General features: G+C 46.2%; 1 protein-coding gene across 1 annotated transcript in view; it reads right to left on the bottom strand.

The window, feature by feature from the left end:
- Nucleotides 1-1,849: 1,849 nt before the first annotated feature.
- The window catches only part of MDGA1 (MAM domain containing glycosylphosphatidylinositol anchor 1), a 103,398-nt gene continuing 85,177 nt past the window's right edge, over nucleotides 1,850-20,070 (bottom strand). Inside the window, 5 exon segments of the mRNA XM_031552185.1 lie at nucleotides 1,850-2,208; nucleotides 3,131-3,239; nucleotides 3,954-4,084; nucleotides 17,915-18,049; nucleotides 19,028-19,180. Coding sequence (XP_031408045.1) covers nucleotides 2,117-2,208; nucleotides 3,131-3,239; nucleotides 3,954-4,084; nucleotides 17,915-18,049; nucleotides 19,028-19,180 — 620 coding nt within the window. The 3' untranslated portion in view covers nucleotides 1,850-2,116.

Here is a 20,070-nt window from a genome sequence, read left to right as displayed (position 1 = left end):
GGACTGAAAGCAGACTGTTATCAGGGTGATGACTGTTATCCTCCAACAAACATATGCAAAAAGAAGAGCGAACCATTGGACTGAAAGAGTGTAGTTCAAACATGCTGAGGGCACAGACTGTCTGTCAAAATGGCAACAGACAGCAAGAAGCAGAATTGCTCCAAGCTCCCACACCATCCCACAGCACTGCCTGGCCCAGCGAAACAGCTGCAGGTCTCCTGGTCAAACAGGCAGTGTGATCAAGGTCCATACTGGAGGAAGGAAAACAGAAGACTGATAGGGCTCTTTCTGGGAAGCAGAGAAAAGCCACAGAAACAAGGGAGAGCTTCTTCATCCCCTTTCTCTTGTCTTGTAAGGGTCTGTATGGAGGAGGCCCCTCATCCCACAGAGCTGATGTCTTTTCTCTCTCTGATGCTGGCTGGGAGTTTTAATGCAGAACTCCCATCAAGGAGCAAAAAGAGCTGGTGTTCAGGAATTCAAACTGGATCTCTTGGGTGTTAAATAAAAGCTTTCCCCCTCCATCACTGGAGGAAAGAAGGCACCAGCTGTTTCCAGAAGCTGAGCAATGGCAAGAGACAGCTAATACATTCAGGTGATTTTGGACAAACACAGTTGTCTCAGAGAAGCTGATATATTCATTATGTTATGTGCTCGTTGCACACCTGTGGTGCTCCAGACACAGAGCTCAGATGGGGAGTCCCTAAGGGGAGGAGTCCCTCTCAGCTAGGAGGCTAGTGGAGAAAGTAATCCCCAGTGCACTGTAATGTGGGGCTAACTCTGCCCTGTGCTGGGAGGTAAGTCATGCCCATTGCTGCTTCCATTTGCAGCAAGAATATCATGGCTCCTGCTTGGCCAGTGCAGGAAGACCCTTCTCCTGGGGTCTACAAGGTTGCACGTACTGACGGAATTCAGCCACTTCTCCCCTGAGCAGTGGTGCTGTGCCACATTTCCCCCTCTCTGCAGCTAAAGGCCTGAGAAGTGAGGTGGCAATATCAGGCTGACATGCCTGACTCTTTCCATCATTCAAAAAGCTCAAGCTGAAGGAAGTTAAACAATGGAGTTAAATACTAGAATAAATAAACAATGCAAGAGAGACAGAGAGGCAATGCTAGGTTTAGGGCTAAGACAGCTCTCATCCCAACAAAAATAGTGAGAAGCCAATGTGTAATTGCTCCACCCTTCCCATCCCAACCCACTGAGAGACCTTTCTGCCTGCAGCTCAGATCTGCTCTCATAGTTTCTCCACCCAGCAAGAATTTTGCTGAAAGAGAGAAAGAGGCATGTGGAGGCCTGCACTGCAGTTGGATCCAGTTGGGACTCCTCCACCATTCAGTGGGATCCGAGGGATGGGTCCATTCCTGCTCCATCTTCTTCAGGCTGGTGGGTGAGAAGCACAAAAAGGTGGGGAGAGGACAGCAGCGCGGGCCAAAGCAAATTGCACAGGGGCAATTAAATACATGAGAGCCTGGAGGGTGGATGGATGGAGACACTGAAGCACATGCGGGCGAGGCAGAGTGCTCTGGCTACTGGCCTGTGGGGCAGCTGCTGCGTCACTGCAGGGCTGCCTCAGCCAGTGGGAGAGCATGGTGGGCTGAGGAGAAGGCTGTGAAATATTGTCCACTAAGCTGCAGGCTCTGTGGTAAAGAAGGTAACTGTTCTGGTAGAAATTTGTGCTTTAATATATTTTTCTTTGTTTGTTTAAAACAAGTTCCCACTTCCCTGAGGAAGCCCTGTCCGACATTCCCAAGGAAATACAGGGGTAGATTTTTCCTCCTTCATTTGCTCTTCACATTTCTTCATTCTTATTTTTTTTCTTTAATTCCTTCTTTCCTGCGCTTCTGTTTCTTTCCTTCCTTCCTCTCTCTCTCACTCTCTTGTGCACGTGCTTTTTAAAAAACATTGTCTTTATTTTTTAATTTTGTCTTAGACATTATGACTTTCTCAAGGAGTGCTCCAGTTCTGAACCAGATCCCTTTGCGTGGTCATGCCTGTCAGTCTTTGGTAACATATGGACACTTTGGTGTGCCAGTGAGGAGGGGAGGAAGAGGAGCAGAGGTGGCTGAGTAGGAAAGGAGCAGGAATGTCTCGGTCCGAAGACAGGAGCGCTCACTTGCCATCATCTGAGCAGCACGTAAAGGAAGAAAGTCAATGGGCCACAAAGACAAGGGCCATGCTGGGCTGGAACCCCACTTCCTGGAAGAGCAACCGCTGCCAGCCAAGGAGAGAGAGAAAGAGAGAGAGAGAGAATTAGTGATGGGAAAGATGCAGATCTCATCAAACACGTCAGTGCACAGCAGTGTCACTGTCTCTCCTCACACTCCAAACCATGAAGCACATCCCAGATATAATGAAAGGTCTTTCTACTCTTCCCTGAACATTTTCAAGGCTTTCTCCAGATTATTTCATTTCCAGGCCCAAAATGCTGAATCTTGGTTACTTTTGCAATTTGACCTTCCTTTCTTCCCCAGATAATTTAATTTCAGCCATGGAAAAAGTTCTCTTTGTGGTTTGGTTAAAGTTTGGCCATCTGAGGAACTTTTAACTACATTGGAAATTTGAAAAAACTTAGGGTATTTTGACTATTTTGAGGTTTTGTTTTCCCCTTCACCACTGGAATTATGAAAATTCTTGATAGGAACTCTTTCTCAACCATTTTTTTCCTCCTGCTCACCTGGACAGGTTATCGAGGACACAGGCAGGACACAGGCAGGACTAAGGCACAAGGCACACCAGTGGTTCCCACCCAAAGACTTAATACTTGCATACTGCTCATGCACCTTACTATGGCTTCAACCTCAGTGAGAATTAAGTTCTCATTTTCTGGAATGCTTTCAGCTACCTGGAGGTGACGCCCCCAAACCAGCTCATTGACATGATCTTCAGCATAGGGGTGTCTGGGAGCACAGCCCTTACAGTATCCGGTTGTTCCTCTGAGCTTTTGCTGACTCATGACTATAAAGAACAAGTTAAAAGTCTGACAGGCCCTATTCTAACTTCTGGTGATGGAGCCCGTTTTGTTGAGCCCCATAAATACATCATTGTGCACTGAAATTAGGGGAACGTCCCTAGCACACCATTCATATGTGCACTCCCGCTGGCTCATTTTCCTCTGTGGCATTCACACTCTTACCCTTATTCGGTCCAATTGGCTTCCTTGGACAGTCCCCCTTTTTCAGAGTGACATCATCGATGGCAATGTCTCCCTCATAGCTTGTGCCCCGGACACCTTCGAAGATGATCTGCAATCAGAGCATGGGGCAGAGCCCAGAGTGAAGCTGTGGAGGACCTGCTTTCCTCCCATGCAAGGAGCACACCAGCTCTTACCAGGTTCCCTTTTAATGACTTCTCCCTGTTTTTCCAGCACACATAGGATTTGGAGTGCTGAGCCCCACAGAGTAGAGAATCAACCTCTGTGTACTGTCTGCAGTGTAACAAATGAGCATGTAGAGTTCTGCTTTATTAAGTACTTTGCACTAGCAAAACCAACATTGAACAGCACTCGCAAGAGTAACTAAATCCTTATTTATTATTTTATAGTACCCAAAAGCATGCTGGGCATTTTGCCACAGTATTACATTGTACCAGCCTGCATAGCCCCAGATCTCACAAACAACCCTACAACAGCCAAGTAGCCTGTTGAGCAAAAGCACCTGCAGTAAAACATCCAATAACAAAGCCACACACCTTCCCGGTACTCATAAATAACTCATCAAGCAGATACATCATGCCTAGTTCACATTCGCAAGCCACCCTACAGTCCTAAACCAGAGGAATAGTGGGGGTGGGCTCTTGTAGAACATGCTCTGAGAAGCATCCAGCAATCAAAGTCACTTGTGACTTCTGTGCTTGCACTAAGCTCTTTCCTTGCCTCAGTGACCATGGGGGTGCAGAGTTCCCACAGCACATGGATGGAGTGGGTGGTATGCAGCTCCTCGGCTGTGGCCCTGACTTACCTGGAAGGGCCCAGGCGGGTTGATGGGCACATGTGCTTGCTGCCACATGTTCCCTCGGTTCCCGCTCAATGACCACACCTGGGTGTCGATGGCCCGCTTGTTCCGCACACGAACCAGCAGATTCAAGGAGCCTGTAAGAGAAAAATTGGGTGCTGGTGACACGGGGCATGCAGGAAACCCGATCTGCTGGGCTGACCCTTGGCGTAGTTCCTTCTACTGAGTTGACAAACATGTCTCACTGGCAGTATTTCATCTACCTGGGCTCTTCAAAGAAGGATATGTACCCAGATGAAGACAGAGGAAATTAAGAAGAAGCAGCAGTTTGTAACATGGTTGTATGTCCTTGCAAAAGAAGAGGGTAGCAGATAGACTAGTTGCAAGGAACCTAAACAGGTGTCCTGTCCAACCTCTTGCCTGAAGCTGTTTCCAGTTCTAGATCAGGACAGCATGGCTTTGTCTGGCCAAGTCCAGCACAGACCTTCAGTGATGCCATTGGAGGCTGCTGTTCCCTGTTATATTGTGTAATACTACTGATCCTTCCAGTACTTGAAGGGAGCATATAAACAGGAGGAGGAACGACTGTTTACATGGGTTGATGGTGATAGGACAAGGGGGGATGGTTTTAAACTAAGACAAGGGAGATTTAGGTTAGATATTAGGCGGAAGATTTTCACACAGAGGGTGGTGACACACTGGAACAGGTTGTCCAAGGAGGTTGTGGATGCCCATCCCTGGAGGCATTCAAGGCCAGGCTGGATGTGGATCTGGGCAGCCTGGTCTGGTGGTTGGTGACCCCGCACGTAGCAGGGGGGTTGAAACTAGATGATCATTGTGGTCCTTTTCAAACCAGGCCATTCTATGATTCTATGATTCTATGATTCTATGATTCTATGAAAAGAGTTTGTGTTTGTGACCTTTGTAATTGCCTTTCAAACAGTTAGTGGTCAAGGGCTGATAGCCTCCTCTTTGCCTGATGGAGCAAGCCCAGCTCCCTCAACCTCTCTTCCCTAACATTTCTGCTCCTGTTCTATCCTGATGACTGTGTGTTGGATCCACACCAGTTGGTTCACACCTCACTTGAATTGAGAGTTCTAGGACACGTTCCCCTCTCCTCTTCCACCACTGTAGGGTGGCATATTTAGTCTACAGTTTTTCCTGACCCTGGTCCTTAGAAATATCACCTGTGTCCTCAGCAGCAGCAGCCACTTGTCCTGGTTACTTACTTGCCCTGAAGCACACAAGTGTGCTTTTCTGGTGCTCTGTAGCATTGCCTCTCATGCCTGCTCCCACATTTTCAGAGGGACACAAACACTCTGAATCAGCACTGGCTTTAAGCCCTTTCCATCAAACAATTCCCAAAAGGTTCTGTCTGCCACTAAAACAAAAACAAAGCGAACAAATATGAAAGCATTTCCAGTTTTCACTTCAAAAACTGTCACATCCCCCCTCTACCCACAAATAAAACTATCTACCTACTGTATCTTTTTAGTAATCCTCCCCAGTTGACTTTTTTTTTTCCTTTTTTGTTTCAATAAAAACACATTTTTAAACATTCATTCAGGGCTGAACTGAAACACTTTCTTTTTTTCAATTCAGCCGATGAACCAAAAAATCAATCAGGACTCTAGTCACTCTCTTGCTCATCAGTATTTCTGATACAGACGTATTACCCCTGAGAGCAGAAAGGCAATAACAACCCTTACTTAAACGTCCATAGTCTATCTGCACTTGGGACGCTGCCTTCTTGCTTGGGTATGGCCTTCTGGGATCAGCAAGAGCTCAGGGAAAGTGATAGGGAGAGAGATTTCCTTAGATAACCTCCTTCCTATACAGTATCCTAAAATCCTTCCTGCTTGGCATGTCAGCCCTAGGGGTACTGTGTGAAGGACAGGGACCTGGAAGTACTCCTGCTGAGTGCCTTGCTGACAGAGAGCAAGATACATCACAAGGAGTTCAGAGATGCATAATAAAGATCATGAAATGTTTAGATTCTGAGTGGCTGACTTACAAGAAAAGGTTAAAAGAATGAAGTATGTGTATAATTTAGTGAACTGAGAAAAGACGGGCATGGTTATTGAGTGGAAATATTCAGAAGCACTAGCATTAAGGCTGGCTGAGATAAATAGATGGAAACCTGACCAAACAGGCAGAGGGCAAAACAGCAGGAAGAGAGGGAGACATCCCACCACCTGGGGTACATTCAAATTCCTGTGATTCAAAGATGAATAAGAGAAGGATGGGAAAACATCTTTCTGTCTGGAAATATTAGGATATCAAATATATCAAATTACTTCCCCAATGGTTCTGAGTTTCCCACTTCGAATGAGGAATAACATGACTTTCTTCCTCTTTTGATCAGCTGCCACTGCACAACCTCAGGCAGAAGTAAGCAAGTGGGATCTCCCTCCTGGCAACGCTGGTCACCATGGGAGCCTCTGGCAAAACCAGTTTTGAGCCTCTGGCTTCTTGGTGCCCTCCCTACCCTCAGAAGCAACTTATGAGGGAAGCCTCACTAGGAAGGATACCTAGTCCTCAGTGGAGCCCTTAGTCAAACTGATAGCCCACACAGGATCTACATAACCCCATAGATCAATGTCAACATGAGCGTGTTCAGAGCAGCTAATTACAGCAGTCAGAGATGGTGAGTTGAGGGACTGAGACTAAATTAAGTACTGATATGGAGCTGCCAGCAAGCAAGGATTAAAGTCAACTGCTGTCCATTCCAGCGTCACTCAGGAATGGCAGCTAGGATCTACCACACCAGAGCCTGGCTGAGCAGCCAGCATTGAGACAAATCAAGCAGCAAATGAACTCTGCTGTGCCGCAGGATAAAAGAGACGGTGAGATAGAAAGGTACTCATAAAAGCATCCGGAATGCAAATTAGTGCTCCCAAAGCACTGACTGTGAATACCTGGCCTGAACCCAAACTGAGCCTAAACGTGTCCTCACTGACAGCCTGCTGTCCTTGAAGCATTCAACCTTTTGGCCCCTAAATTGTCCAGCAGAACAATACTGAACACAAGGTGTTCTTCAAGCAGTTTGAAATTGGAAAGGAAGCTTCCTTGTCTGCCCACAACATGCCATGTTTCACCATACCTGTCTACACTTGAAAAACTGAGGGTCAAAACAGCCAAGCAATGTCTCCATGACTGCCTTACAAATCAGAGTTGCAAAAGAGGGTCAGATCTGCTCCTCATAGCCTACATGCAATCCCAACTAAGTTACAAAGCCTCTCCAAGGCTGGGAAAGGATCACAAAACCCCCCTTCTCTAGGAACATCATCACTGAGAATGTACTTCTGGGAGGCATGGCAAAGACGTCAGCTCTTCAAACTAAATATGGATGAAGCTTCAGCTCCATCTGGTTTGTACTACTATCACGCCCAGTTTCCCATGTCAGAGTCCAAAGCCAGCTGGCAGTTTTGTTACCTATTTGTTTAGTCATTGCTCTTTTCCCCATCTCCTCCATCAGATGTGTCTGGCATTTCCTAATGGCACCTGGTGGCGAGGCACACACAAAGGCAGGCCACGTATCTGCTGCTGAATCTCTCCAGCTGACCAGAGACAGACAAACACAAGGAAAATTCCAGGACACTGACAATCCTATTGTTACCTCTCCCCAAACAAGACAATATTCACATTTCTCTTACAATCTGTATTATTCCTTCTTCCCAAACAAAAGAGAGAATAAAGGCCAGTGAGGAATCAATTACAGTGGGAGCGAGCCCTGCCTTCTGCTGACTGCCTTTAAGACCAAAGCTGGCATTTCAAGAGTGGCACTCACACAAAAGAGCACCAGCTGGGCTGCCAGATAGAGTAGCCCAAGGGATGCCTTTAAATGTTACCTTCTCACGAGAAGAAAAGGTCTCTTCTCATTTTCTGTGGGATGGAGATTTCACTGTCATGCTGAAAAGCAGTGTGGATCCAGAGGAACCAGCAGAGGTGGCACTGGGAGGGAAGTAGGGTCTGCAGGGGAACCACCACGGGCACAGTCCATGTGGGATGATAGAGTACGCTTCAAGGGCTCTCTGCAGGGCAGCTGGGAGGGTGAAAGCAGGATGGGGACAAGCTACTGTGTGCAGGGGTGGGCACACAGCTCATTCTGGGTGGAAGCCAGGAAGAGAACAGCCAGAAAGCGAAGGGAGGACAGTGCTAAGCACCAGGAGACAGAGTGCTGTGCCAGGCACGGCAGAGCTCTGTGGGCTGCATTGGAAAGGCTGCCAGGATTCACAGCTGGGAGTTGGGGTGGCTGCAGGCTCAGGCTGATCCCACCATGGCTCCCCGCTGCCTTCCTGCAGTGTTCCTGCTGTGGGATGGGGTTATCCCAGGGGATCAGCTACCTATGGAGCTCTGGCTGGTGCAACGGTTTGGGTTTGGCACCCAGTTGAGGCCAGCCAGAGAGGGGAATCCAGAGCAGAGAGTTCTCAGGGCATTACAGCTGTAAGCAAGACAAATTGAGATAAGAAACTGATTTGTGGCTGGAAGTGCCCAAGGCAGAGACAACTCAGACCTTATATAGCCTGACAGAGTCATTTGCAGACCTAATGTCAGGGCTAAAGCCAGGCCAAGGAGAAAAGAGCTCTTATCTTTCTTACAGGGATTTTGAGCACTTCCTTAAGTGTGGTTTAGTGTAACACCACTGATCACAAACTACAAGCCCAAAGCTTAGTGCAGGCAAATCCCAGAAGCGAATGAAAGTCCCCAGAAAGAATCTATTACTGCTCATAATCCCCGGAACAAATACCCGTCTCTCCTTCTCCCTCTCTCATTTAAATGGATGCTAATGAAGAGCAGGCAGTATCAGGCTGGTGTTCTCAGTTACAGTGCTGTGGGGAAAAGTTACTGCTCTGAGAGCTGGGAAGCAGAGAGCAGAAAAACAATTGTGGCACTGATTGAGACGGAGAAATAATATCAGCTTGTTACTGAGTCATAATTTTCAAGAATGTTTTGTCTTTGTGCCATGATAGGATATATTTATTCTTCCACAGTACCTAATGATGCTTCATACGTTAATATGTGTGGAATAAGGCAATTAAAGCCCTTTGACTACTTTACTGGCTGCGCAGAAAGTTTGCCTCAATGTGTCTTTAACTGATCCCAGCTTGGTATGCAGGGTCATCTGTGACTACTCACAGGTTCACTACCCAGACCCCTTCCACTGCTTCAGCAAAATCAAAGTGAGAGAGTTCAGAGAGCTCATTAATACCGAGGAAACAGAGTTGTGGTCAGAGTTTGGAAAGCGCAGCTATCCCAGCTCTACTTGTAAGGCATTCCCTTTGGCTTCAGAGAGACATTAAGCATGTTCAGCGCTGTGTCACAGGCCTGCTAATTGCTATGGGATTCTCTTTCAGCTGTGCTATGCTGCAGAGACTGATAAAAGGGATCGGGGGAATCAAAGTCTCTAGTTCCCTACTGCGGCTGGGACTTTCTGAGAATAAACAGCAATGTGGTAAGTTTTGCTTGGCAATGTTTCCCCTATAGCAAACCTGTGAAAATCATTTAAATCTTGCTTCATGGAATTATCTTGGATTTTACTGGGGATTAAAAAAATTAGAAAAAAAAGCATTTTCATGCCTGACCTTTCAAACCACCATCAGATGAGGATGGGTTTGAAGCAGTATCCCCTGCAACAAAGCCAATTGCAGACCAATCTATGATCCATCGCTATGTGACCTGCCTGGCATGTATATGAGTGTTGGGATGGAAGAGATGGGCCAGCAGGGAGAAAACTGTGAAGAGGCAAGGTGGACAGATGGCTGGCAACCTGGGGTGACATGCTGGGGGGAGACCTGGGTCATGTGGGCAGTGGGGTAAATGCAATGGCACCATCATGCCTCTCTTAAGTGATGAGGAATGGAAGTGCTAACGAGAGGGAAGCAGGCAGACTACAGCTACAGCTCCTTCTCTCTAGGACATCCCCACCTGTCTGTGTACATGTAGAGCAGATGGTGATATGGTAGGAGCAGACTTGCTGTAGAGCTATGCTTGAGCTCCTTTGCTCATTTGATCCGTGGTCTAATTAGAGAAAGTGTTGGCATACAGAGATGAACGATACAAGACATCCATTTTTGATGCTGCGTGTACAAAGTAAAATCCTGCCACCTCTTTTCAGGGAAAATTCCCTCAGAGGTTCTCTCTGACCAGTGATAGGCTTTCCTGCCTGTGGACAACAGGATATGGTTTAAGAAATTCAAAAACAGAACAAACAAAAAAACCCACCCACATTCCATAATTTTAAATTAATGCCATCTCAGAAGAACAAAGGCCCATCAGATATGCAGCCAGAACAGAGCAGAGGGAGAGAACAGTCTGGCATTTAAAAAGACAAGAATCAGGACTCCTCGGGCTTTTTGCCAACTCCACATCTGATTCATTATGCCAGCTTGCTTAATCACACCTCTTTCCAGTACTTAAATGTTTTGCAGGGGACAATGTGGACAGGCTATATCCTTCCCCACAGGACAGTTTGGCTACAGCATCCATGGGATCAGGCTCAGAGTGTCCTCCCTCTGCCAAGGTTGCCACTGCACCAAGACCCCCATTGCCTTCAGTCCAGACACTCAGCCACTGGGTTCTGCTGGAGAATTCCTGCCTTCCATAGGCAGAGGAGCACAGAACAGTGCCTACCACTGTCTCTGTTCGACACTCAGCTAGACACAGAGGAGAATGGGAATGCAAGGAGCAGAGCAAGAAGGAGATCATGTGGAAGTAACTATTCCCACCAATTTTGCAGATTCAAGGAGCAGAGTGAAGCACAGTTACTATGAGGTCTGCGTGCTCCTCGTTCACCCTCTGTTTTGTGACATGCCCGGATGCCTTGAGGCAAACATTCTATCTTCTCCCAACTTTGATAGCTGACCCTTTCATCTTTACCACCAGAGACAGCTGGGTCCTTTGAGCAGCTCTTGTTCTCAGTTCTCAGACTGAGAGCACGCACTGTGCTCTCCTCTCAGATGAGTGGAAACAGAGGTCTGCTTCACACATACCGCCAGGTTTAAAGAGCACAACAGGCAGGCAGGGTGAGCCTGCTTGCATCTCTTCTGAGGGCAGTCTTTGTAAAGACCTCGGTCAGAGGGGAAGCAGACTTGCAGAGCCCCCTGGATACAAGTGGTGTCAGGAGGAGGCTGACAAAAACCCTGCAGAAGCAGATGTACTTACGCTGTCTCTATCCCTATTAACAGCCTATTTCCCCATCTTCACCCAGCCCCAGGAGCCAAGCACAGGGCAGCTGCACAGCTGCAGGGCTTGGAGCAGATGGGCTGTTTTAGTGCAATGCCGATGCAGGCAAGACAGCAGGAATGAGCAGCTGAGATCATGCATTCTTCCTGTTAAACTGAAGACACTGCTCAAAATCTGGTCTCTGACCTCCTCCTCCGCCTGACCCAAAAAGAAGTGAATTAAGATTGGAAAAGACCTCTAAAATCACCTGGTCCAACCGCCAACCCATCCTCACCATGCCCACTGACTGTGTCCCTCAGTGCCACATCCACACGGTTCTTGAACACCTCCAGGGGACAGTGACCCCCACCACACACCCCTGGGCAGCCTGTGCCACTGCCCCACCACTCTTTTGGATAGGAAGTTTTTCCTAATATCCAACCTGAATGTTTCAGACTTGGGAACTGGGGAGGATGATGGTCTCTTCGTGCACAGCAGGGAAGCTGTTAGAGCTTGCTGTGTTCCCAGCTTTGAGATGGGATGGATTGTTACTAGAGACTTCCATACCGTTTCCTATCTCACTATGCTTACTCCAAGAAACTTGCAGGGGACTGGCTGAGACAGTAAGACTCCCAGCCAGGATGTACAAACTCCAGTGGCTCAGGTGCTGGGATGTCTCTCTTTGGGAGAGGTAGTCACTCCTAAAGCAATGATGATGACTGACACTGGGAAGTTTTGAGTTTTCTGGGAAGCATTTCAATACGTGTTGCAAAATCACGTCTTGCTGAAATTCAAACAGAGGCTGGAATGTTTGCACAAGTAGTGCAAGACAGTTGTGTCCCCTGCTATCTGTCTGTTAATTATCCTGTCAGAGCACCTGGGGGGAGAGGGGGGAATCTCTGGAGGTATACCAATTTTAATGTCCACTTGCACAATTATGAAACTGCTCCATGAAGAGAACAGAAGAGTGACCCATGAGCGCTAAAGAAAAATCCAAATAGGCACTTAAAGCTTAAGCATTTCCTCTTAACTGTCTGTTAAGTTTTGTGTCTAGTGATTTCAAGGACTGAATAATTGATGCAGCACCCAGTATCCCAGGAGATGATCGGGTTGCAGTACATCCTGACTGACATTCAACTTTGCACATGGCTGCGCCATAAGCCGAGTCTGAATGGAAACATCCTTTGCTCAGAGCTGGGAGGGAGGGAAGGGGGTTGTAGTAGTTGTAGCTTCCCACAGGACAAATAACAGTGACTCAAATTAGGTGAGCAGAAGTAAAAATTGTCTATGGGCTTTCAAGGCATCTGTGTCAGCAATCTGTGCCTGCCATCCTTTCCAACAAATTCTGCAGCAGTAACATGGTCAGATCATGATTTGTAAAACAGCAGAAGAGGATTTTTGAAGAAGGCAACATTTCAGTAGCTATCTATCTGCAGTAGGAACTTGACTGAGTGGCACACTGTTATGTTGGAGCAAGTAAAGATAAGAATCAGTGTTCCAGGACTGAAGATAGTAACAGAATGGCTGCATCGACATGAAGACATATTATTCATAGAACAGAAAGGACATATAACCAACCCATACGTGAATCCTTTTTCTTCCTTTCCATGTCTTCTTCAGCTTTTATAGCAGTCTTCAACCAAGCTCTTTGGGTTAAGACAATTCAGTCCCACAACTGCAAGCTGTGCCAAGCGTGCTGTGGTGCTGTTTGTGAATCAACATCCAATCAAACTGTAGACACCTATTATTTACTGGGTTTCAGGAAAAGTAACTAAAGGGAGTTCTCTGCCTCTTGTTATTCAGAAACTTTGATTAGATAATGTATTGGTCCCATCTGGCTAGAATCCAAAGCTCACTGGAGTCTTCAGAAAAGCAATGACTTTTATTGAAGTCATTCTATAGCCTTTGGTTCAGAGCCACTCTATTGAGCTTACAGAGTTTGAATGACACTTTACAAATATATAGTTATCTTGCCAGGTATTTATAATCCTTGCTCATGATCATGGTATTTGACTAACTTCCGGGAGAACCAAGCAGATACTATTAGAAAAGACAACAGTTTATCCAAGGCCCCATACCATAGCCCACAGCAAGCTGCTTGACATCTACACAGAACATTAATTAAATACGCATCTATTGATGGATGAATGCATAAAGCCAAGAACCCATCTGAATAAGTGGAAAAAGAAAAGGATACATATATATATATATGTATATATATATATATATATATATACACATACATATAAACAGAATGCATTTTTCATTACAAACTTAGCTCTAACAGCAACTTGTTTTCAATAGCCCAGAGGGAAGTGAATCACATTCATTAGGAAAATCAGCCTCCCCTCAATCAATCCAGTGACGTAATTTGTTCTGTAGAATTATTGCACTGGTCACAATGGCATGAATTAAATGAACATCAAGCAAAAGTTATATCTCCAACACAAGGCAGCTACCTCCAGGATGGCAGCTGTGTAACTGCATGCAGTAGCACCTGAACCAACAGAATACATATATCCACAAGGTTTGGGTGGAAAGAGAGTGCTAAGATGTTGAATATTACAAAAAGGTCTTCTTCATGGTTCAGATCACTTTGACATTGGCATAGCTGGTACCTGCCAATCAGCATGACCTGATAGCTCTTACTTCTGTCACTTGTCAGGAACAAGATGCAACTATGGCACATTTGCAAACATTCGCTCCTATAGTGATCATCCACCACAATGTCTCAGACACACCTTTGTACCAGCTGCATAATTTGAGTTGAAGAACTAAAACAGCAATTTGTTATGTCAGGCCTTCCTGGTCTGTGTTTCCTGATCAGGAAGAGGGTGTCAATGGTGACACTACCAGTGTAAACGGACTGCTTAGAAGCCAATTACTTCTGTATAACAGCTTGTGGGTTTCTTGGACTTGGGTGCTCTGGCAAGCAATGTGCGTGATTAAGGCTCACTGTTTCTACTGCCTTAGATGTAAAATCCCTCTTAATCAGTACCAAGCATGGTTCTTCACAGTAGTTTATGATTTCGTTGAAAGTTTATGATTTCATTCTGATTATACATAGGCCAGACGTAGCTGGTGTGATCAGATAAGGTCTGTGTCAACACTAAGCTGGAACAATACCACCTTCAATTCTCCAAGATTTTTACAGATGCTGGACACACACCAGAAAATAAGCCTGTTCTCTGACTTCTGGATGAGGGATTGGCCAAGGTAAGACTGTGACACTACCAGAGCAGAAAGGAGGCTTGAAGTATAAAACTGCAAGCCAAGAATAGGATCTTCAACCAGGCTCATGTCCTGTGGCCTAAGACCTGCCAGACATCCTACAGGAAGCAGCTGTACACTTCCAACCTAGGAGACACCCTAGGGTGAGGAGAGCCCTCTGCCATCTCCCCTTTAAGAGGCAGAATATAGTCATAAGCCCATATGCAGTGATGAGTTGTATTAAAAACAAAGCAAAAAAAAAAAGTCTGCCGGTGCGATAACATATGGGAAGGAGGCTAAAAAGTAGCTGTTTGGGTACATTCAGAGTCACTGCTTGCATATAGGTATTCCCAGCAAGTTGGTCCCTCAGAGCATCCCCTTCTCAGGAAACCTTTGGGAAGAGAGGAAGAGGAATCTGACAGTGGAAACAGGGATCTGGGGATCTGCTCCCAGCTGAATGCTGAGACTCACCGGGCCAACTTGGCAAGGAATTGCACTCAACAACAGGTCCCTGTGTGCCGTGGCTAGCTCCTCTCTTGAAGGAGAACATATAGTGAGCAATTCCTGCTTTGATGTATCTGTGTCTGTCACTAACAAGACACTCTAGTCCTTTAATATCTGCTGGAAACTGTATTTCTTTCCTACTCCTCCTCCTGATTTTTTTTGTTTGGGTTGGCGGGATTGTAGGACAATATAAACACTTGCTCCAGAGGGGGGTAAAAGAAGAAAAACTGATGACCAAATAACTCCAGAAGAATGGGAACTGCCTCCAGGGAGCTCCCTTTCACCCTGCTCTCTCATCAGCTGAGAGAGATTCAACATCATCCTGCTCTGCTAGTTGCTGAATATTTTATACCATGGCTACAAATGCTCCATTTGTATTCAGTTTCTCTCTTTCGTCATATCTATTATAAACGAGTAGTGTCTGGGAACTCTCCCAGGGAAGATTTGCCTGGATGGCTATGGATATTTTATAGTCAAATTGTGAGAGTAAACCAGCTTTCAAGTTCTGTAGAGAGGGGAAAAGGTAATAAAAGGGTTATTAAAAAAATAAATAAATGTCAGGGTTTTATACGGCTTCCTTTCACAGTGACAGAGCTTCCGTTGGCTCCACGATGGAGCTGGAGCTTCTAGAAGCTAAGAGATATCCTCTTATTGGCACTGCTTGCCAACAGGAGACATCTGATATGCTATGGCTGACTCAGTAGTGCTGGCATCTGGCTTGGTAGGACCAGGCTGACACTAGGTGAGCCAGGGGTAAGAGTTGTGTCCATATGCACTGGGGACAGGTGGCAATATGGGAAGTGACATGGTCTTGGCTCAGGATGGTAAACACTCATCTTTACCTTCATATTGTCACAGATGTGATACAGGTAGGAGGCCAGGGTCTGTTTCTTCATTTGGCAGGAGAAGTCCTAGCAAGGAGGCCTGTATTTGAGGGGAACTCCCCTCTTGTTCAAGTGGGAACTAAAAAGGAACGTGGCCACAAGCTGAAGAAGCTTGCTTTGCCATCAGGCAGTCTGCCACTTCCACACAAGACTCTCAGGGGCCTTCAGCCAGCATGGACATCAAGACTGCCCCAAAACATCAGAAAGAATCCAAAATAATTACAGAATATCATGACTGGCCCTGAAGGAAACTACAGAGCAGAGAGCAGATATGAGGGACTGAATTTCAAACTGCAGATGTGGATTTCCTAGACCAATCCACATCTTCAAAGCCCAAGAGAAAAGAACTTCTCATTTCTTTTTCTTTCTTTCTCTGACTCTATCTATTCAGTCTAATTTTTAAATAATTTATTCACTCTCAGCTCAGCCTTAGCCATTCTGGAAAATCATCTCATGGTGTTAAACAGCCTATTTACCTCACAAAAATTTAACAGCTCCTTTATGCAATAAGGGGGAAATGGAGAGCAGGCAGGAACAATGGCATTGAGTATAAGGGAACAATCAATTGTTATAAAAGGCACCTGATGCTGATGTATATAAAACGACACTTAGTGGCTTTCCTAGGTCTTTGGCTTAACTGTATCTTTTGCTCAGGATAATTCGTGAGTGAAGCAAATGAATAAAGAGTTAAAATACTAAAAGCCAAAAATCTGTAATGAATTGATTCCCCAGCACATCCAGTCCACACCACCTTTTGAGAAACCACAGGAGCGCTGTCAAACAGCTGTCTTCCAATTCAGAGCAAAAGCTAAGGGGGTTTTACTTTCCCAGTGAAATGAACTTGGAAATAGGGCACAGCTGCATTCTTAAAGGAGACAAAGAAAGAGGAGGTTGCTTTGTGCTCCTCCCTTCACATCTTCTTTCCCTGGCAGTCTCCCATGTTTCCCTGCTGGTCTGTGCCACCCTTGATTGCAATCACAAAAGATCTAGTTCCTTTCAAAGATGCCAGGAGAAGACATGTGGGGTGGGCATTAGTCAAGAAAGCCAACTGACCACGACGGAAAACGGCTGAGAAGAAGGGGGTTTGCCATCCAGCATTAACAGCTGGATTCTGTCAGCTAAGCAAGCTCAGCAAGTCTGGGAAAACCTGGTGTCAACCAGTACCAACAGTTTCCTGCCACTGCCAGTGTGAAGACAGCACAGAGCAGCTCATCTGCAGGAGAGAGACAGGTGTGTGGAAGCACCTCTGACCTAGCTGGACTTAGTGCAGAAAGCAAACCTGAGTCCTCACAGCAAAGACAGAGAAGAGACCTGCTCTGTGAACCATTGCCCAACTACTCCAACCAGCATCCATGGGGTCAGGCTTTCAGCCTAGCCCCCACTGAGAAAAGGTCTCAGATTTTGCAGATTAACCTTTCTGCTGTGCCACATGTGCACAGAGATGTGGTGGCTGGACTCAGGAGCATGTTTCCTTCCAATGACATCAATGGTGCTGAGGCAGAGAGCTGTTAATTAACCCCGTTTATTGAAGGGTGGACACATTCCTGCCTGGGCTCTGCTTTTTCAGTCAGGCTCCAGTCCAGCAGGTGATTAATAACCTACCGTGCTGTGGAAAAAGTGCATCTATTATTCAAATTAATGAAATTATAATCAAGAGGTGATGAATTAGCAATTGCTCCTTGACTGGATATGGAAACTCATTAGTGCGCTGGGCGCTGCTGTGGCATTCGCTGTACCAGTATGACTATGGCTGGAGAGGAGGGAGTCAGGCAGAGCTGAGAGCTCTGCCTTGGCACACACATCTGGAACACTCCAAAGTAGCTGCACCCACCACAGAGTCTCACAAAGTACCTCCATCTCCTCTCCAATGTCACACTACCTAGAGCAAGGTGGCTGTAGTCACAATTAGGAGAAACACGTGAACATAGCTGTGGTGTTTCTTCTTGTGGAGGATAAGGAGCCATGTTCTAGAGGAAACATGCCAAGGAGCGATGGCTGGCTTCAAGATACCATTCCAAGGACAGCCTCACAACATGCTGGGTGCAGGCAAAGGACAGCTCTCTGAGGACCTGGCGCTTTGAGTACTGTTTGAGACTCTCAGCCACTCAGATTGCTGGCAGCAGTCATAGCTGGTGGAGCTGATGCTGGAGGTCTTCCCTTACACCCTGCCCTAGGCCAGGGTACCCATCCCTAGATAGTACTCACCAATGTGCTTGCCGTACATGTGGTAGTAGAAGGAGACACAGTAGTACTTGGCCGTGATGTTGTATAGTGGGCTGATCAGCCGGGCTTTGTCTCCTGTCACCCGGGGCCGAGAGGCCTCGATAAACATGTAATAACCTACACAAAGAGAGAAAGAGGTAGGGAAAGCCATTGCATATTCCGCCCTGCAAGTAATGGGATGCTTGGGGCTGGGAGACTCCTCCTCCTGCATGAGACATGGCCTTGTTCTTCTCATCCCATTGGATCCCATCCAGAAACACATGCAGAAAGAGGACTGCAGAAAGGATTCAGTGTATCTGGCCTAAGCAGTGTTGTTTTGATCTAAAGAGAACAATGAGGAAGTAGTTGCTAACAACCCAAGGAGGAACAGATTAACTATTTGTTGACACTGTTTTTAGTGCTAGGTCTGGCTGGTGTACTCAACAATAATGGGAAAAGCCACTCCCTTAGCTGGCCTTTGGGTATTTCCCTTTTTTTCTTTTAATTTTTTCTGAGTTCAGAGTTGTGCTTGCATATGAATTTATTTTCCTCATTAGAGAAAGGGGAAAGCAATATCCAGCTAAATCTGGTGTGGGTGCCCCATGCACAGCTAGGAGGAGAAATACATAACAACAGCCTCCTCCAGTCTAGCTTGGGGCTCCCACTGGCACTCCCCCAGCCTCATCCCTCCTGCTGCTGCTTGGTATGGAGGAGAATTGCCCCACGGAGATCTTCTTTGAGTAAGCAGCTGGTTAAACCCAGCAGGGACATTTCCAGGTGTTGGAGACGTTCTCTTACTTGTTTATCCCTTTTTTGACTTCAAAACAAGCATCAAATGGGACAAGGACATTAGGCAGCAGGCAATTAGCTGGTAACAAGAACTAATGCTCACAGTATTCCCTTAAACAAAGTCGTGGGTGTTTTAATTGTGTGTTTAATGCCAATCAGTAACATGCAAATTAACTGCCTGCTCCCTGCACCCTGTGCGGAGGAGAAGCATGTGTGCGGAAAGCAGATTAGCGCTCCGCCATCTCCCACAGCCACAGGACCCTGATGCCTTGTGGCTTGTATCTCCCCACCAGAATTGAGCCAGAAGAAACCCAGAAGTGTGCCTACCCTCTGGCGTACCGCTGATGTCCGTGGGTGGCCCCGTGTTGACAGTACGCTTGGGGTTCTGGGTCAGGGCGTTCTGCCGCGTCCAGTCAAAGTTGTCCATCTTGTCTTGCACAAAGCCACAGATCTTCTCATCCTCAAAGCGACAGGTGTTATCTGCAGGGAAGGATAAGGAGTGCCGCTTTTCAGATCTCCTCCTGGGGCTGCCTTACTGCTTGAGGAGGGTATTCAGCACAGGTGAGCAGCCCCCAGCCTCAGGAGGAGGCTGAAAAGGTATATTTCCATGATGGCTACAATTAAAGAATGGTTAATCCAGGCTGACGGATGCAATTATCTGACAAAATAAAATACAGCTAACAGGACTTAAAAGAGATTCTGCTTGGAGGTCTAAGAGAGCTGATATAGAGAATGATAAAAAGAGTAACAGGCAAGCAGGCCATGACAGCTTTTAAACCAGAACAGCCTGACGGTAGAATAATCTTCCCAGGAAAAAGGAGAAAGTGCCAGCAGGTAAACCCCACTCTGGTCTACATATTAAACTATAGCACACATGAAAAAATCACCTGTGGAGAAGAGGTCAGTGCAGTGCTATAAATGTGTCATTTAGCTAGAGCATATTCAATTTATACCAGCTCAGAGGTATATCTGCTATTGCAGCTTATGTGGGTTCTCCTAACAAAATACATTACACTGGCAAAGGATTTTCATGTAGCATCAACTACATGTGCAAAAGAGCTTGCTTACGCTACAGTCACAGCCTCCAGCAATATGAGATGGGTGAAAAATCTTGCATATAGACACCACCCAATATGGACCTGCAGAGAATGGAGCAAATCAAACTTGACCAGAATTAAGATGGTCTTCTGTTGAACCTTTGTGGTGAAAGCTAGTTTCTGAGCCTCAAAACCAAAGCCTTTCACTGCTGATACAGTTGGTAAAGAAGAGAAAGAATGGATAGAAAAGAAAGAAAAAAGAAGTCCAGGATTGGCTATGAAAATTACTTTGTTTTTTCAAAAGATCCCAGGGATGAAATCAGAGCTGGAGAA

The sequence above is a fragment of the Meleagris gallopavo genome, chromosome 2, assembly GCF_000146605.3.
Source record: "Meleagris gallopavo isolate NT-WF06-2002-E0010 breed Aviagen turkey brand Nicholas breeding stock chromosome 2, Turkey_5.1, whole genome shotgun sequence".
NCBI lineage: Eukaryota > Metazoa > Chordata > Aves > Galliformes > Phasianidae > Meleagris > Meleagris gallopavo.
The sequence above is the reverse complement of the archived record's forward strand: the minus strand, read 5'-3'. Positions and strand labels throughout refer to the sequence as shown.